General features: G+C 45.6%; 2 protein-coding genes across 2 annotated transcripts; one reads left to right on the forward strand and one right to left on the reverse strand.

The window, feature by feature from the left end:
- Positions 1-377: 377 nt before the first annotated feature.
- LOC128666461 (histone H1B-like) lies at positions 378-1,712 on the forward strand. The gene has a single exon (XM_053721072.1). It carries the CDS (start codon positions 378-380, stop codon positions 1,032-1,034), a length of 657 nt encoding a protein of 218 aa, XP_053577047.1. The 3' UTR covers positions 1,035-1,712.
- Positions 1,713-2,055: 343 nt separating this feature from the next.
- LOC128666462 (histone H3) lies at positions 2,056-5,280 on the reverse strand. The gene is made up of 2 exons (XM_053721073.1): positions 4,408-5,280; positions 2,056-2,227 (listed from the first exon to the last, which is right to left on the reverse strand). Exon 1 carries the CDS (start codon positions 5,278-5,280, stop codon positions 4,870-4,872), a length of 411 nt encoding a protein of 136 aa, XP_053577048.1. The 3' UTR covers positions 2,056-2,227; positions 4,408-4,869.
- Between the last annotated feature and the right edge of the window lie 12,971 nt (positions 5,281-18,251).

An 18,251-nucleotide genomic window follows, 5' to 3' on the forward strand; every position in this document is an offset into this window, starting at 1 on the left:
TATTTGAGATATACAGATAATAAGGCTGTTCATAATAAGACAAGTCTGGGGCTCCTGGCATTTCAGCACACCCTGCGGCAGATAATACCGTTCTGTTTGCACTGTGCAGGCATTAGTCTGTAACATAAGGTGCACAGTTTCTGCTTGTGTGAGAGAGACACAGATATGACACATATAGTCTAATAAAATCTAGATTAAGTGAAGCTGTGGAAACACAAAATCTGTGCCATTTTGTAAACTAGGAGACATTGCGCCTACATGCAAGTAACCAATCAGAGAACACATCTGTAAATAGTATAGCCAATCACATCGCCACGTGGCTTCTATTTAAACACAAGAAAGAGCGCAATTAGTATATTCGTGTGACTAGAGACAAAATGGCAGAGACCGCACCAATTGCACCTCCCGCTGAAAGCGCCGCTCCTGCCAAGAAGCAGCCGAAAAAGAAGGCAGCTGTATCAGGTGGAGCCAAGAAAAGCCGTCCTGCAAAGTTCGGTCCCAGCGTGTCCGATCTGATTTTTAAAGCGGTGTCCGCTTCTAAAGAGCGCAGCGGGGTCTCCCTGGCAGCTCTCAAGAAGGCTCTGGCTGCGGAAGGCTACGATGTGGAGAAGAACAACAGCCGCCTCAAGCTGGCTCTCAAAGCCTTGGTGAGTAAGGAGCGGCTCGTCCAGCTGAAAGGCAGCGGGGCCTCCGGCTCGTTCAAGGTGAACAAGAAGCAGCTGCAGAGCCAGGAGAAAGCGGACAAGAAAAAGGCGTTGCCTGCAGCAAAGGCCAAATCCAATAAAGCAGCAAAGCCAAAGAGCAAAGCGGCCAAGTCCCCCAAGAAGCCCAAAAAGGCTCCATCTGCTGCAAAGAAAAGTCCCAAAAAGGCCAAGAAACCCGCAGGCGCCAAGGTTGCCCCTGCAAAAAGCCCGAAGAAGCCTAAAGCCGCCAAGCCCAAGAAGGTAGCAAAGAGCCCGGCTAAGAAAGCTGCCAAGAGCCCAGCTAAAAAGGCCGCTAAACCCAAAGCCAAGAAGGCGGCTGCTAAAAATTGATCGCTCCCTGCTCAGTCCTCACAACCAAAGGCTCTTCTAAGAGCCACCAACACTTTCCAACAGAGCTGTGACATTGTTCACGTTTAACTTCGTTTTGTTTTTTATTATGTAGCTGATGATTCACATCAATCTGTTCTGCAGGGCACAGAAGAATAAGTTAAAATGAGTAATAAACCTACAGTAAATGGATTGTAAATACATGTAGTTAATTAACTAATTACTTTAAAATACTTGTCTATAGTACATAAGTGTTGCCTTATCCTGTACAGTGAATGTCTGCGCTAATGTATGTTGGTTAAAACAGTAATTTTCACATCACGGTCTGTAATTGTAGAGCAGAAATCTCAGCGATAATAAGATTAATAATACTAGTAAAACGCAGTTCAGTTTATAAGGGGCAATAGTTTAGCTCCACTGTAGAATACATAATTGCTTTGCTGATACCGACTGGAGCTGCAGCTGTGAGTATCTGATTATGAAATAGGGAAGTGCTCCGTTTATTAGCACATTGTGCAGAATGACCAGTGTATATCTTGTTAAACCCCAGTCTCAGCTGACACCGAGGCATTGGCTCAGGGTTTGAATACAGAGAACGTCCTATGTGTAACATTTAGTTCATTATGGAAATGATTCACAAATACAATGTATAACCTAGGAATAAAAGTTACATTGTTTCCATTCAGTTTATTATGCTGTATAACAGATAACAACTTGTTAAAATGAGGGTACAATTAATTTGTTCTTCCTCCTTAATGTACTAATGTAATCTCCTAGTGTAGACTTTAATATAGATAAACCCTGTGTGTAAACAGGTATATCAAATTATTGACACTCATTTAAGTCACCAACACGTTTAAAGTGACATTTGCACATGTACTGCGCTTGGTCTGAATCTTCTAGAGCTGATGCTATAAATGTATCACTTAGTGCACCTTGAAGATGGAAAAGGGTTTCAATTTAATGTTCTTTGTTATCACTCGACTGATCTGCAACATTATAAAAACACTAGTAAACTGGTTAAATTTGTGTTTAATATATAATCAAATTACAGAAAAGCTTGATCATTACGCCCATGTGTTTGAGGTGCCTCTTGCAACAGTGTTACACCTATTGCATTGTGCAGCACATGAGCAAAGAAGCTGCTGTAAGTATACAAAAAAAAAAAAAAAAACCTCATGTCAGGGGGTACCAACCTGCAGGGCCGCCATCAGGGGGTGACAGGGGTGACTCCTGTCAGGGGCCCAATGGGCTAGGGGGGCCCCAGGAGGCAAGAACTAAAAAAAAAAAAAAAAAAAAAATTGTTTTTTTTTTTTTTTTTTACATTTTGGCAGCCACCAGTGGGTACTACAGCAGAGTGCTAATTGAGCATGGGGAATGTTATTACAAGGAGTAAAGTATTAGCATTTGAGAGGATTTCAGAGTGTGCACTAAACCACTATGCACAGTGTGAGACAGACTTGGCACTTTGTTTGTAGAGCGTGTGCCTGAGTCAGACGGCTGATCACTTTCATTTGCAGAGGAGGTAGGAATTACTTAGCAAATGTTTTTTATTTCTTTGTGCAATTTAAGATTGTAACTTCAGTGTGGTAGTAGTTGTATGGTGGGGCCAGGGGTTCATAAAAACAATTTTTTTTAGCAGCAGTGTATTTATGATTATTTGACAATGCTGTAGAAATTCTATATTTAAAACCATGCAGAAATGTTTCCTCCTCAATACACAAATGATATATTACATTCCAGTTTACTGCCCCTTTATGCAAGGACTTTCCAGATACAAGGAGGCATTTTATCTAAGATTTTTACATCTGCATAACATGTTATACTCTCAGACTAAGATTGCTCAGTGTTGGAATGAGACAGGTTAACTTAAAACTGTTCAGTTTACTCTACAGCTGACTTAATTTTGAAATGCATACCAACAAGCTTAAATCCTGCATTTAACCAGATCTAATGGTATGAGTACCACAGCTTATGGTTCCACCAAGACCATATAGAGTACAGCATTTTCAAAATCCACAAGTACAGCAGACAGATGGGAACATTTGTACACTATATTTGAAGTGGTGCTCTTGGTTGGGGAAAATATCAAACAAACATATGTCAACCTTTTAAAAGTACTTTTCTTCATCTAGCCATCTACCCAGATCATTAATGTACAATTTTGAATTCACAGAATTATTTTTGTTTGCACATTTACAAATATGATTCTTTAAAAAGTGATCTCTTAATTTCTGCATTTTTTTTTATCATGCATGTCACACACTGTTGATTAAGGGGATGCAAGGTGCATAAATGTTTCCTCCTGTGAGTGTTTCTGTGGGTGTCTGTGTTTATGTCTTTGTGCTTTGGTTTGTGTCTCTATGAGTGTGTATGTATTTTTTTCTGTTGGTCTCTGTGAGGTTGGGTGTGTATGTCTTTGTGCATTTTCTGTGGATGTCTGTGAGGGTGTGTGCATATGTCTTTGAGCTTTTTCTATGGGTGTCTCTGTGAGGGTGGGCGTGTATTTGTCTTTGTGTATTTTCTCTGGATGCCTCTGTGAGGGTGGGTGTGTATGTCTGTGTTTTCTGTGGATGTCTCTGTGAGGGTGTGTATTTTCTGTGGGTGTCTCTGTGAGGGTGTGTGTATGTCTTTGTGTGTTTTCTGTGGATGTCTCAGTGAGGGTGTGTATGTATGTCTTTCTGTGTTTTCTGTGGGTGTCTCTGTGTGTGTGTGTGTATGTCTTTGGGTGTTTTCTGAGGCTGTTTCTGTCGGTGTTTCCTTGGGTGTATGTGCAAGTTTGAGTTTATGTGTGTGTGTGTCCATTGTCTGTTCCTTTTTAGGACATTTTGACCTAACTACTAATTATTCACATCTTTCTACAGACTTTGAGACTAATGAGACCTTTCCGGAAGTCAGCAATCTACCATTTAACCTTTAAATTATTGTTTAGGCAGTTCAGGGCCCTTCCTTTCAGCCACTGCATGCTGTTGTCATCATTTAGTTGGCATCTTCCTTTACAAAAAGATAATCAGAACTCCATATTTTGTTTTCTAAATCTCCTTTTTTTACAACTGTAGTCTACCTCATTACTTGTCAGGTCAATGTAAACAAGTGCTGAGTGTCTGTTTGGGTGTCTGTGTCTGAGTTTCTTTGTGTGTCTGCTAGAGTGTCTATATGTGAATCCTTATTTGTAAGTGTGTGTGTGTGTGTGTCTGTGTGTTTGCATGTTACTACCTTTACAACATTTCCAAGTTTAAATAGACAATTAAGAATAAAGTGCATATACATTTTAGTCACTTGGTCAAAAATTGCACGTGTCAAAGGAGGGGGGGGGGGGGCCCTGATCAATGGTTAAGTCAGGGGCCCCAAAATTTCTAGTGGCGGCCCTGCCAACCTGTAAATCTAAAAATATATGTAAATACAGAAAGTATATAAAGAGATAGCAGCAGATTAAAGTGAAAATCTGTTGGCTCTTTTCAGCCGTTATCAATAGTTATCACAATGCAAGATACCGACAGGTATGAGTGGTGAACTATATTGTGAAGGGATCATGATTAGTGTAGTTTAAAAACTAGATTTGTCAATAAAAAAAAAAGTATGGTTTGTGAAACAACAATGGCACTTAGGTAATATAAAGCTGAAGTCTTTAGCTGAGAGAATAGTAAGATTGTATGTGCGGTCTAAAATAAAGCAAGTGAATTTCCTGACTAACCATTGAGGTTGCGCGAACTATATACATTGAAGTAGAAAAAAGGTTTCGGTGGGAGAGATTTAAAATAGCAGTGCAGCTCGTTGAAGAGACAATTTGGTGGCTCTTAAAAGAGCCTTTGGGTGAATATTAGGGTGTGCGGTGGGTCTAAGCTCTCTCCCCGCGGATCCTGCGGGCCAGCTGGATGTCCTTGGGCATGATGGTGACTCTCTTGGCGTGGATAGCACACAAGTTGGTGTCTTCGAAGAGCCCCACTAGATAAGCCTCGCTGGCCTCCTGCAGCGCCATGACCGCAGAGCTCTGGAAGCGCAGATCGGTCTTGAAGTCCTGGGCGATCTCACGGACCAGGCGCTGGAAGGGCAGCTTGCGGATGAGGAGCTCGGTGGATTTCTGATAGCGTCGGATCTCCCTGAGAGCCACTGTCCCGGGCCGATAGCGATGAGGCTTCTTGACTCCGCCGGTGGCTGGGGCGCTCTTCCTGGCAGCCTTGGTGGCCAACTGCTTGCGGGGAGCCTTCCCTCCAGTAGATTTGCGGGCGGTCTGCTTGGTACGGGCCATAGATGACTGTTTATTTGCTTTCATTAATTCCGAATGAATAAAATTATCACAAGCTTAAAACCCCAGACATTTTCTCCCCTCACTTCACCTCTGATAGGCAAAGAGCCGTTGACTCACTGAAGTTCAATATTGATCGTACTATTATAATATAAACATATACAAGTTGTTTTATGCTGTGCGCCTGACGCAAAAAAGCAGACTGATGTTTCACAGTCCAAAAAGTTTTTATTTTTTTAAATGTACACTTACACTACTATTAAACAAGATATAAGTGGTGGCACTGGGTAAGTGGGCACTGTATACGCTGTGAGCCTGACACAAAAAAGCAGACTGATGTTTCACAGTCCAAAAAGTTTTTATTTTTTTAAATGTACACTTACACTACTATTAAACAAGATATGAGTGGTGGCACTGGGCAAGTGGGCACAGTATACGCTGTGAGCCTGACACAAAAAAGCAGACTGATGTTTCACAGTCCAAAAAGTTTTTATTTTTTTAAATGTACACTTACACTACTATTAAACAAGATATGAGTGGTGGCACTGGGCAAGTGGGCAAAATATACGTTGTGAGTCTGACACAAAAAAAGCAGACTGATGTTTCACAGTCCAAAAAGTTTTTATTTTTTTAAATGTACACTTACACTACAATTAAACAAGATATGAGTGGTGGCACTGGGCAAGTGGGCACAGTATACGCTGTGAGTCTGACACAAAAAAGAAGACTGACGTTTCACTGGGTATTGGGGTAATCTTCGCTGTGAGCCTGACACAAAAAAAGCAGACTGATGTTTCACAGTCCAAAAAGTTTTTATTTTTTTAAATGTACACTTACACTACAATTAAACAAGATATGAGTGGTGGCACTGGGCAAGTGGGCACAGTATACGCTGTGAGCCTGACACAAAAAAAGCAGACTGATGTTTCACAGTCCAAAAAGTTTTTATTTTTTTAAATGTACACTTACACTACTATTAAACAAGATATGAGTGGTGCCACTGGGCAAGTGGGCACAGTATATGTTGTGAGCCTGGCACACACGCTGGCAGGCAGGCAACTGCAATTAGATTACTCAAGCAGACTGATGTTTCACAGTCATTTTTTTTTTTTTAAATTTACACTACTGTTACCCCAGATATGAGTGATGGCACTGGGCAAGTGGGCACAGTATATGCTGTGAGCCTGGCACACACGCTGGCAGGCAGGCAACTGCAATTAGATTACACAAGCAGACTGATGTTTCACAGTCAAACAAGTTTTTTTTTTTTTTATTATTTACACTACTGTTACACCAGATATGAGTGGTGGCACTGGGCAAGTCGGCCTGGCACACACGCTGGCAGGCAGGCAGCTGCAATTAGATTACACTAGCAGACTGATGTTTCACAGTAGAAAAAATATATATTTTTTTTATTATTATTTACATTACTGTTACACCAGATATGAGTGGTGGCACTGGGCAAGTGGCTTGGCAGGCAAGCAACTGCAATTAGATTACACAGGGAAAAAAATGATGTTCTAGCCCTAAAAAGGGCTTTTTTGGGGTGCTGTCCTTAAAGCAGAGATCAGAACTGTAGTGGACACTGAATACACTAGCCTATCTATCAATTTCCCTATAAAATCACCAGCAGCTACACTGTCCCTCCTCTCACTAGCAATGCAGCTTCCGAATGAATGTAAAATGGCTGCTGTCCAGGAGCTGGGAGGGTCTGGGAGGAAGTGTCTGCTGCTGATTGGCTGGAATGTGTCTGCAGACTGTGAGATACAGGGTCAAAGTTTACTCAATGATGACGAATAGGTGGCGGATTGAACATTGCATATGGAAAGAGGACATATGGCATCCTTTTGAACAATAGAGTACAGGTACAGCATTGATTTTAGAAACCCAGAGATAATTTTTTGGAACCGGGAAATTGAACAAAAAAAATTATTGGACACCCAGTACACTTCTTTCTACTTCAGCCTTTTTATAAGAGGCTCCAGGACCCTCAACAAAAACAACAGCAGGAAAGAGGACATATGGCATACTTTTGAACAATAGAGTACAGGTACAGCATTGATTTTAGAAACCCAGAGATAATTTCTTGGAACCGGGAAATTGAACAAAAAAATGATTGGATGGACACCCAGTACACTTCTTTCTACTTCAGCCTTTTTATAAGAGGCTCCAGGACCCTCATCAGAAACAACAGCAGGAAAGAGGACATATGGCATCCTTTTGAACAATAGAGTACAGGTAAGGCATTGATTTTAGAAACCCAGAGATAATTTTTAGGAAACAGGAAATAGAAAAAAACATTGATTGGACACCTAGTACACTTCTTTCTCCTTCAGCTTTTTTATAAGAGGGTCCCGGACCCTCAACAGAAACAACAGCAGGAAAGAGGACATATGGTATCCTTTTGAACAATAGAGTACAGGTAAGGCATTGATTTTAGAAACCCAGAGATAATTTTTAGGAAACGAGAAATAGGAAAAAAAACATTGATTGGACACCCAGTACACTTCTTTCTCCTTTGGCCTTTTTATAAGAGGGTCCAGGACCCTCAACAGAAACAACAGCAGGACAACAGCAGGAAAGAGGACATATGGCATCCATTTGAACAATAGATTACAGGTAAGGCATTGATTTTAGAAACCCGGAGATAATTTGTTGGAACCGGGAAATTGAACCAAAAAAATGTTTTGACACCCAGTACACTTCTTTCTTCTTCAGACTTTTTATAAGAGGCTTTAGGACCATCAACAGAAACAATAGCTGGAAAGCGGACATTTTGCATCCTTTTGAACAATAGAGTACAGGTACGGCATTGATTTTAGAAACCCAGAGATAATTTTTTGGAACCGTGAAATTGGCCAAAAAACAATGCTTGGACACCCAGTACAGGTCGTTCTCCTTCAGCCTTTTTATAAGAGGGTCCAGCACCCTCAACAGAAACAACTGCAGGAAACACCACATATGCCATCCTTTTGCACAATAGAGTACAGGTATGGCATCCATTTTAGAAACACAGAGATATTTTTTAGGAACCGGGAGATGGAAAAAGAAGCTTGGACAACCAGTACACTTTGTTCTCCTTCACCCTTTTAATAAGATGGCCCACGAACCTCAACAGGCACAACAGCATGAAACACCACATATGCCATCCTTTTGCACAATCAAGTACAGGTATGGCATTGATTTGAGGAACCCGGAGATAATTGAGAGGAACCGGGAACATTTTACAAAAAATGTGCTTGGACACCCATTACAGGTCGTTCTCCTTCAGCCTTTTTATACCATGGGCCACGACCCTCAACAGGCACAACCGCATGAAACACCACATATGCCACCTTTTTGCACAATAAACTACAGGTATGGCATAGATGGAACCCGGAGATAATTTAGAGCAACCAAGAGACGGATAAAGATGCTTGGTCGGTCCTCCTCCTTCAAATTTGGGGCACTGCACGTGCAATTTAATGGTCCACCAGATATGAGTGGTGTGTTAAGTTGTACTATTCTTAACAGTTTAATCACTGTTATGTGCCTTATTTTTTGCTTTGAGTTTTGTAGCCACAGGGGCAGCAGCAGAGGCCAGAAAAAGTAGGCATGTACAAATGACTGAAAAATTGGGTATTGTTGTAGCCACCGCTGTAGCAGCGGACAGAAAAAATGATGTTTGTAAAACATTTAGAAAGTGCCCTAAAAGCTTGCGGCTTGAACACTAGTTGTTGGCGGATAAGTCAAGCAAGTCATCCTGCATTGTAAACAGGATTGGTTCTCTAGGAGAGAAGCAAAAACAGAGCGCATCCACAATCTAAGTGTAGTTGTAAAAGTCACAGTTTATTCAGATATATAAAACAACACCATCCCGGTCACCCGCTAACCTTCACCACAGGTCGCTCCAGTGGACCTTTTCCCCATTGGTACCCACTAGGGAGGGCAAGAGGTGGGGTGATTGCCGGAAGAGAGCGTGGTGTGTGTTTTTGTATGTGTGTGATGTGTATGTTGTATAAGAGTGTGTGTGGTGTGAATAAGAATGTGTAGTGAGTGTGTGTGTTGTATAATAGTATGTTTTGTGTTATATGAGAGTGTGTGTAGGTGTGTGTTTGTGTATGTGTGTGGTAGGTGTGTGGTGGTGTGTGGTGTGAATACAGTGAAGGATACCTTGGCTACCCCGACTGGGTATCTCCACCAAACGGGTACTTCTTCCTCCCTGGTGACTCCAGCTATGTAGCCCAAGAAAATGATTCTTGCAGGGGCCCACCTAAATGACTAGACAGACTAGCATCCAGGTGAAATAAGACTGACTTTATTGGGACAAACACACATCTTTTATACATACAACTCATCTTGATAAAACAGGAGACAATGCCACAGTTTTTCCACCATTACCGCCCCTACAGACAGGTTGGCGCCGATCATAGCAGCCATGTTCCTCCAGATTCCCAGTACCCAGGGGTGGCGGTTTAGTTATATTGTAGCTAGCTTAGGGTTTATTTTATAGGTAAGTATTTAGTTTTAAATAGGAATAATTTATTTAATTGTAGTTATTTTATTTAGATTTATTTAAATTATTTTTTAAGTTAGGGGGCGGTTAGGGTTAGACTTAGATTTAGGGGTTAATAACTTTATTATAGTGGCGGCGACATTGGGGGCGGCAGATTAGGGGTTAAAAATTGTAGTTAGGTTGCGGCGACATTGGGGGCGGCAGAGTAGGGGTTAATAAATAAAAAGTTGGTGTTACAGAAGCATTAGTTATTTTGTTGTGAAGAGCTTATTTCCCAGCAGCAATGCCTGAACCAGCAAGCCAGCGCCTAAGAAGGGCTCCAAGAAAACCGTAACAAGTATCATTTCATAAAGAGTTAACTCTTTTTTTTCAGCTTTTAGAAACTATTGCCTAAATACACATTTTTGCTAGCCTCAGCTCTAAGTTTAGGGATAACCAATCCCATTGTCTAATCACCTCTGGAGCCAGACTGCTAATTGATAAGATGAACTTGTAAACTTGTTATCTTAAGTACTGTAATCCTATTGTGGCCTGTCAAAGGACAGTGCTCTCTATCTAAATGTGTGATGGGGGATTTTGTGCTTCCCCCCCCTCTCCCCCTGGGAGTGCCCTGTGTGCATGTAACCTTAATAAAAAGCAGGCTGGGCATCCCAGTCCTGAGTTCTTGTTTGACCCTCAATCGCAGCATTGACTCGTTTTTGTGGGCAGAAGGGTATCCTAGCTGTACTGCAGCTAAGGGAGATTATTCTATATTTGCGAGACTCATATAGAATACTATGGAAAGCAGCTTCTCCCCTCTTTAGCAATAGGGATCCAGGCTACTAAGCGGTCCATCTCTCAGCGAGACTAAGGGTAACCGTAACATTTGGCGGCAGCGACGGGATTTTCCTGGATTTCCTAGGAGAGGTACAGAACGGATGGAGAGCGCTTACGAAAAATTGAAGCGTACAACCCTAAAGGATTTACTTGAAAGCAGAGGGGGGTACGCCAGCAACCGGCCGAGGAGAGAGCTGATCGCAGAATTGACCGAACTGGATCAGAGCTTCACAATGGCGGAAACACCGACCACGATTAGTGACGAAAAAACCAGGATTGTTCGGGAAAGGCTCTCATTATACGGGCCGAACCCCTCCATGGAATTGGTACAGCAGTTGATGGCGGAGGCGGACGAGGATATACGAGAGACTCGAGCCCACGAACTCAACCTAGCGAACGCACACCGCAATGCTGTAGCCCCGCAGGTAATCATCCCTGTCGAAAATGCTGGGAGGCCCAAGATACCCTATACGGCATTTCGACCCTTTCTAGAGAGCGAGACAGGGATTGATGAATATTTGGCGGACTTCGAAAGGCAATGTGCCCTGCACCAGATTCCCAACAGAGAGTGGCCCACGATATTGTCTGGGAAACTATCCGGGCGAGCCCTGGAAGCCTTTCGTACTCTGGGTGCTAAGGAAGTGACACAGTATGAGCTAGTTAAGGAGACACTGTTGCGACGGTACGCTGTAACTCCGGACACGTATCGCCGACAGTTTCGGGGCACGGAAAAGAAGCCTAACGATACCCATATGGAATGGGCGCACCGAATGCGGAGAGCGGCAAATCACTGGCTGAGCGGAAGTAAAGCGGTGACTGGGGAGGAAATTTTACAATTGTTTCTCTTAGAACATTTTTATAATGGCATGGAACAGCAAGGGAAGGAATGGCTGCGAGACAGGCGGCCTTCTACCTTAGAAGAAGCAGCCAAATTGGCCGATGAACATTATGACTCCCGTCTTCACAAACCCATGAACTACCGAGCTCCAGCACGGGTCGAACTCAGAGAGGTTTACCGTGCACCCCCTCGTGCTGAATTCCGAGCCCCGGTGCCCACAGGGCCCGTCCGACACTCAGGACCACCCAATAACAGCTCTGAGCGTCACAGACCGACTTGCCACCGATGCAAGCAACCAGGGCATTTCATGGCTAGCTGCCCCCTTAATACGCACCAGACACCCAGGAATTACAATTACCCCTCTGGGTCCTATCGTCCGGCCCGGGCCCTCTGTGTTAACCAAGAGGCCCCTATGGAGGGATATGTGGGGCCGCTTCACGAGGCAGACCCTGTATATGCTGCCTCAGATAACCGCCAGCACCATCGGCAGAGGGTATGGCTCGAGGGGCGATCTACCGAGGGATTGCGAGACACAGGGGCTACTATCACGCTGGTACAGAGTCATTTGGTGCCAGAGCACAAGCGATCCGGACAGACTGTGGCCGTTAGAGTGGCGGGGGGGGATGTGTACAAAATTCCAACAGCTAAAGTGCATCTTGATTGGGGAGCGGGAAAGGGGGCTGTGAACGTGGGCCTAATGGATAATTTACCTGCCGAAGTACTACTGGGCAACGATTTGGGCACCATGACTTCTGCCTATGCTCCAGTATGCAACAACGAGGCGGACCCAGTGACTACACGGGCCCAAGCCCGGACAGAGCGAGAGCTCTCACCAGTGCGGGAGACACAGGTAAGACCTACCCCGACCTTGCCTGACAGGTTAGGCCCCATACCCTGGGACACCCCAGATGCTTTCGAGGCAGAGTCTAAGACTGACCCGACCTTACAAAAGTACCGGGAACGAGCAGAGACCGGAGGGGGCGGGGCAGATAACGAAACATTCTTATGGGAAAAAGGGAAACTATACCGCTGGACAGAGAAAAGGGGACAGCGTAGGCGACAGCTGGTAGTGCCCCACAAATACCGTCAAGAAATCCTCAAAATAGGCCACGACATCCCCTTAGCAGGCCACCTAGCCGTAACCCGTACCCTACACCGCATTACTCACACGTTCTTTTGGCCAGGGGTGCACGCTGACGTTAGAACTTACTGTAACACCTGCGATGTGTGTCAACGAGTAGGAAGGCGAGGCGATCACCCTAAAGCCCAGCTAGTAAATATGCCCATTGTAGAGGAACCCTTCAGCCGGGTTGCTATTGACCTAGTGGGACCACTGGCTACCCCTAGTCCCTCCGGTAAGCGCTACATTCTTACCGTAGTGGACTACGCTACCAGGTACCCAGAGGCTGTCGCCCTATCCAACATACAAGCGGATACGGTAGCGAATGCACTAGTACAGGTGTTCTCCCGGGTAGGATTTCCAAAAGAAATCCTATCCGACCGAGGCACCCAATTTACGGCTGAATTAACCCAACAACTCTGGCAGGTTTGCAAAATTAAGTCCCTCCTGAGCTCCCCATACCACCCCCAGACGAACGGGCTGTGTGAGAGGTTCAATGGGACCCTCAAGCAAATGCTCAAGACGTTCACTCAGGAATACCGAGACTGGGAACGCTTCCTGCCGCACCTCCTATTTGCTTATCGGGAGGTGCCCCAGGAAACGACAGGGTTCTCTCCCTTCGAGTTGCTCTACGGAAGAAAGGTACGGGGACCCCTAAACCTGATCCGGGAGCACTGGGAGGGAGAGATGGAGGCTGACGGTGTCCCCATTGTGCCATACGTGCTGGAACTCAGGGACCGAATGGAGCAATTAGCCAAATCCGTGCGGGCTAATCTCCAGTTGGCCCAGAGAAGACAGAAAGTATGGTACGATCGGGGGGCCCGAAAGAGAATCTTCACCATAGGACAAAAGGTGTTAGTACTTAAGCCGGTGAAGACAGACAAATTGCAGGCGTCCTGGCAGGGTCCCTACCAGATCGTAGAGAAAAGGGGAGACACCACTTATGTGATAGCTAGCTGCCATGACAACAATCTTAGAAAGACATTCCATGTAAACATGCTCAAGGAATATTTTGAGCGACCAGAGAACGTGACGGCCGTATGTTGTTCCCCTCAGGAAGACCCAGACAGTTTACCCATTCCAGACCTATTAGAAAAGAGTCTCCCCACAGGTATAGTGGCGCAGGTTCAGATAGGGGACCGACTTAGCCCCACTGAAAGGGAGCAGCTCAACCAACTCCTCCAGTCCAAACACCTCACCTTCTCCCCGAAGCCAGGGTACACTACTTTAACCACCCACCAGGTAGATACTCCGGGACAAGCTCCCTTGCGCCAGGCTCCGTACCGAATCCCCGAAGCAGTTAGGACAGGAATGAAGAAGGAGATCGATGAGATGCTCCAGCTCAGGGTAATTGAGCCCTCCGATAGTCCATGGGCCTCCCCAGTTGTCTTGGTGCCCAAGAAAGATGGGACCACCCGGTTCTGTGTAGACTATCGGAGGCTCAATGAAAATACCGTGACGGACGCTTACCCTATGCCCAGGGTAGACGAGCTACTCGATCGTATAGCCAGGGGAAATTACCTGACCACTATTGACCTCTGCAAAGGTTACTGGCAGATTCCCCTGGCCCCGGAGGCTATCCCCAAGTCGGCATTCGTCACCCCATTCGGCTTATATCAGTTTAGGGTAATGCCGTTTGGGATGAAGAATGCCCCAGCTACATTCCAGCGCTTGGTGGATAGGCTCCTGGATGGCTTCCAGAGTTTTGCTTGCGCCTACCTGGACGACATAGCGATCCACAGTGAGTCCTGGGAGGACCACTTAGCTCATGTGGGAATGGTTCTGGATCAGATCCGGGCTGCTGGCCTGACTCTGAAGCCAGAAAAATGCCACTTTGGGATGGCCGAGGTACAGTACCTGGGTCACCGGGTGGGGTGTGGAAAGCAGCGACCAGAGCCGGCCAAAATAGAAGCTGTCGCCAATTGGCCCACCCCCATCACTAAGACTCAGGTCCTAGCCTTCCTGGGCACGGCAGGGTACTATAGACGGTTCGTACCAGACTACAGCACACTTGCCAAACCCCTGACTGACTTGACCAAGAAGAACTTACCTCGACAGGTCCTGTGGTCTCCCCACTGTGAAACGGCTTTCCAGGCTCTCAAAAATGCTCTAATTAACGCTCCTGTCTTGGCGGCCCCAGCCCTTAACAAACGTTTTATCGTCCATACAGACGCTTCCATGTTCGGGCTGGGAGCTGTCCTCAGCCAAGTAGGCGAAGATGGAGGGGAGCATCCAGTTGCCTACATCAGCCGGAAGCTCCTGCCCCGCGAAGTCAGCTATGCAGCGGTCGAAAAGGAGTGTTTGGCTTTGGTGTGGGCATTAAAGAAATTGACTCCCTATTTATATGGTCAGGAGTTCACTCTGGTCACCGACCATAACCCGTTGGTGTGGCTGAACCGGGTCTCTGGAGATAACGGCAGGCTATTACGTTGGAGCTTATCGTTGCAACCCTTCAATTTCACCATTACTTACAGACCTGGGAAACAGAATGGCAACGCCGACGGGTTGTCCAGACAAACAGACCTCAGCCCCGCATAACCAGCGGTCTGGACAGCCTTAGTCTGCCCCGAAAAGGGGTCAGACCGTGTCTGCCAGAGTGTTCCACAGAAAGGGAGCACTGTTACAGAAGCATTAGTTATTTTGTTGTGAAGAGCTTATTTCCCAGCAGCAATGCCTGAACCAGCAAGCCAGCGCCTAAGAAGGGCTCCAAGAAAACCGTAACAAGTATCATTTCATAAAGAGTTAACTCTTTTTTTTCAGCTTTTAGAAACTATTGCCTAAATACACATTTTTGCTAGCCTCAGCTCTAAGTTTAGGGATAACCAATCCCATTGTCTAATCACCTCTGGAGCCAGACTGCTAATTGATAAGATGAACTTGTAAACTTGTTATCTTAAGTACTGTAATCCTATTGTGGCCTGTCAAAGGACAGTGCTCTCTATCTAAATGTGTGATGGGGGATTTTGTGCTTCCCCCCCCTCTCCCCCTGGGAGTGCCCTGTGTGCATATAACCTTAATAAAAAGCAGGCTGGGCATCCCAGTCCTGAGTTCTTGTTTGACCCTCAATCGCAGCATTGACTCGTTTTTGTGGGCAGAAGGGTATCCTAGCTGTACTGCAGCTAAGGGAGATTATTCTATATTTGCGAGACTCATATAGAATACTATGGAAAGCAGCTTCTCCCCTCTTTAGCAATAGGGATCCAGGCTACTAAGCGGTCCATCTCTCAGCGAGACTAAGGGTAACCGTAACAGTTGGTATCGGCGATGTTGGGGGAAGCAGATTAGGGGTTCATAGGGATAATGTAGGTGGCGTCGGTGTCCGGAGCGGCAGATTAGGGGTTAATAATATAATGCAGGTGGCGGTGATGTCGGGAACAGCAGATTAGGGGTTAATAAGTGTAATATTAGGGGTTTTTAGACTCAGGGTTCATGTTAGGGTGTTAGGTGTAGACATAAAAAGTATTTCCCCATAGGAATCAATGGGGCTGCGTTAGAAGCTGAACGATGCTTTTTTGCAGGTGTTAGGTTTTATTTCAGCCAGCTCTGCCCCATTGATTCCTATGGGGAAATCGTGCACGAGCATGTTTAGCCAGCTCACCGCTTAATACCAGCGTTGTCTTAAGTGAGCGGTGAGGGAAAACTGTACGTTAGACACGCACACCATTACCAACAAAAACCTGTAATCTCGCTGATTGAGAATAAGCCACCTAGTGGCAGAAAATGGCAGAATATACATACATACAAAATATTCTTTCAAATGTAACAAAAAGCAACAACATACAATATATAAACATGATATGATACATGTACAAAATAACAGGTACATCATACAGAGAACCATGTATCATTATCAAAGCAGAAGGGGGCATCCTGTATATCAAGGAAAGACCAAAAGGTCATATTCCTTGTTCATACCTATCGGATGACAGGTTTACAATTTCTTAATCCAAAAGAAATCCTTCTGCTTTAAAAACCATTAAGTCTCATTTTCTTTACAAAGACATCCTGAGAACTTGGCATATGGCTCTTTGTCATCTTGGCCGAACCTACCCCCCTCCAGATTTATTTCACTTATGGGAAACATTTATTTTCCTCCCGGTATTGATACCTCACCTTTTAACGTGTGGGAAACGGCTGAGCTGCGCACTATTTGGGACACTCTGGATCTGGCTACACATGGGATAAAATCCTTTACAGATTTGCAAACGCAGTATACCACGAGTACAATTTAATGTGTGCTTGCAAATGCGGCATTACATTACTAGCATGATCACCTGTTCTAGGGCCTGAGTTGTAAACCTGTTTTAGGGAACTGAGTGACAGGACTTGGCATTATGTGGATATCCCTGTGCCTCCGGGTGCAGAGGACGAATGCAAGCAGGGAGCAACAGTGATGCTATGACCCCTCCAGTCAACCTAAAATTGGGGTGCCATCATCGGACAGCCCCATGCCGATCCATTGGGATCTAGCCGGGTCTGCTGGCTATAGGTTGGGAGCACTGTCACGGATATTAGGACTGCCAAGGATACCCCCCAACCCCCTACTACATGGCTCACTCATTTTCACATCAGATTTTGCCTTTTTATGGCATATGCAATCTCCCAAAACTCTTCTTAGTCTCTTTATCTCCTAACCCCTTTCCACCTGGCCCTGCTTCTGGAATTACCGGCCGGCCGCACCATCCCGGTCACCCGCTAACCTTCACCCCAGGTCGCTCCAGTTGCCCTTTTCCCCATTGGTACCCACTAGGGAGGGCAAGAGGTGGGGTGATTGCCGGAAGAGAGCTCCCTTGGGAACTTGGGGTTTCAGACCCCCTTAAAACCACTACCCCTCCCCTGCTCACCTGGTGTACCTTTGATCAGCCGCTGCTCCCCCCCCCAAGCGATGGCTTTTTGGACTGTGGCATCTGAGGACTAAGGGCTTTCCAACGACAATCTGGAAGTGCTGCTGCTCCCCCTGGGTTCACCCTAAAACTGCCTCCTCTGTATCACTGGGATTCTATGGGACTATGGCTGCTATGGAGGCACCAGACTGTGTGGAGGGGCGGGAAAGGCGGGAGATCTTGGGCTCAGATAAGGCTCTGAATGTATATATAAGCTGTGTGGTTTTCACAATAAAGTCTGTCATTGTTTCACCTGAATACTGGTCTTGTCTGGTTATTTGAGTGGACTCTGGATATCACTGTCACAGATACTGGGGTGCAAAGCTTTAACCCCTACACCCTACTAACTATCCCCCTCTTATTTCTTGGCAATTTTGGGCTCCTCAGAGCAACCGCAATCGAGAAACCCTTCCCTTTGGTTAGAAATGTATTCTTGAAAGAGCTGATCCCTGACCTGGAAAACCCTCCTAGGCTGGCCGGGCTCCTGGAACTGCCGGTCGGCTGCATCAAGGCCAAACACCCGTCTTACCCCTCTCAGACTAGCCGGGCTCCTGGAACTCCCAGTCGGCCACTTCACAATGGACACCCGCTAAAGGTGGGGTGATTGCCGGAGGGGATCTATGTGTCGCCGCCAGCTTCCCTTGTATTGTTACCCTCAACCTTAGTCTGTTCTTGAGTACCTTCCCCAGGCTGCCGCTCCTTTCTCAGGTAACATGTCACTTTTTGGACTGTGGCACCTGGGGACCAGGAGCTTTCCAACGACACCCTGGAAGAGCTGCTGCTCCCCCTGGACCACCCAAAAAACACGACCTAGATACTGTG

The sequence above is a fragment of the Bombina bombina genome, chromosome 7, assembly GCF_027579735.1.
Source record: "Bombina bombina isolate aBomBom1 chromosome 7, aBomBom1.pri, whole genome shotgun sequence".
Lineage (NCBI taxonomy): Eukaryota > Metazoa > Chordata > Amphibia > Anura > Bombinatoridae > Bombina > Bombina bombina.

Coding starts and splice junctions, on each gene's coding strand:
- LOC128666461 (XM_053721072.1), top strand. CDS start 378: ATGGCAGAGACCGCACCAATTGCACCTCCCGCTGAAAGCGCCGCTCCT.
- LOC128666462 (XM_053721073.1), bottom strand. CDS start 5,280: ATGGCCCGTACCAAGCAGACCGCCCGCAAATCTACTGGAGGGAAGGCT.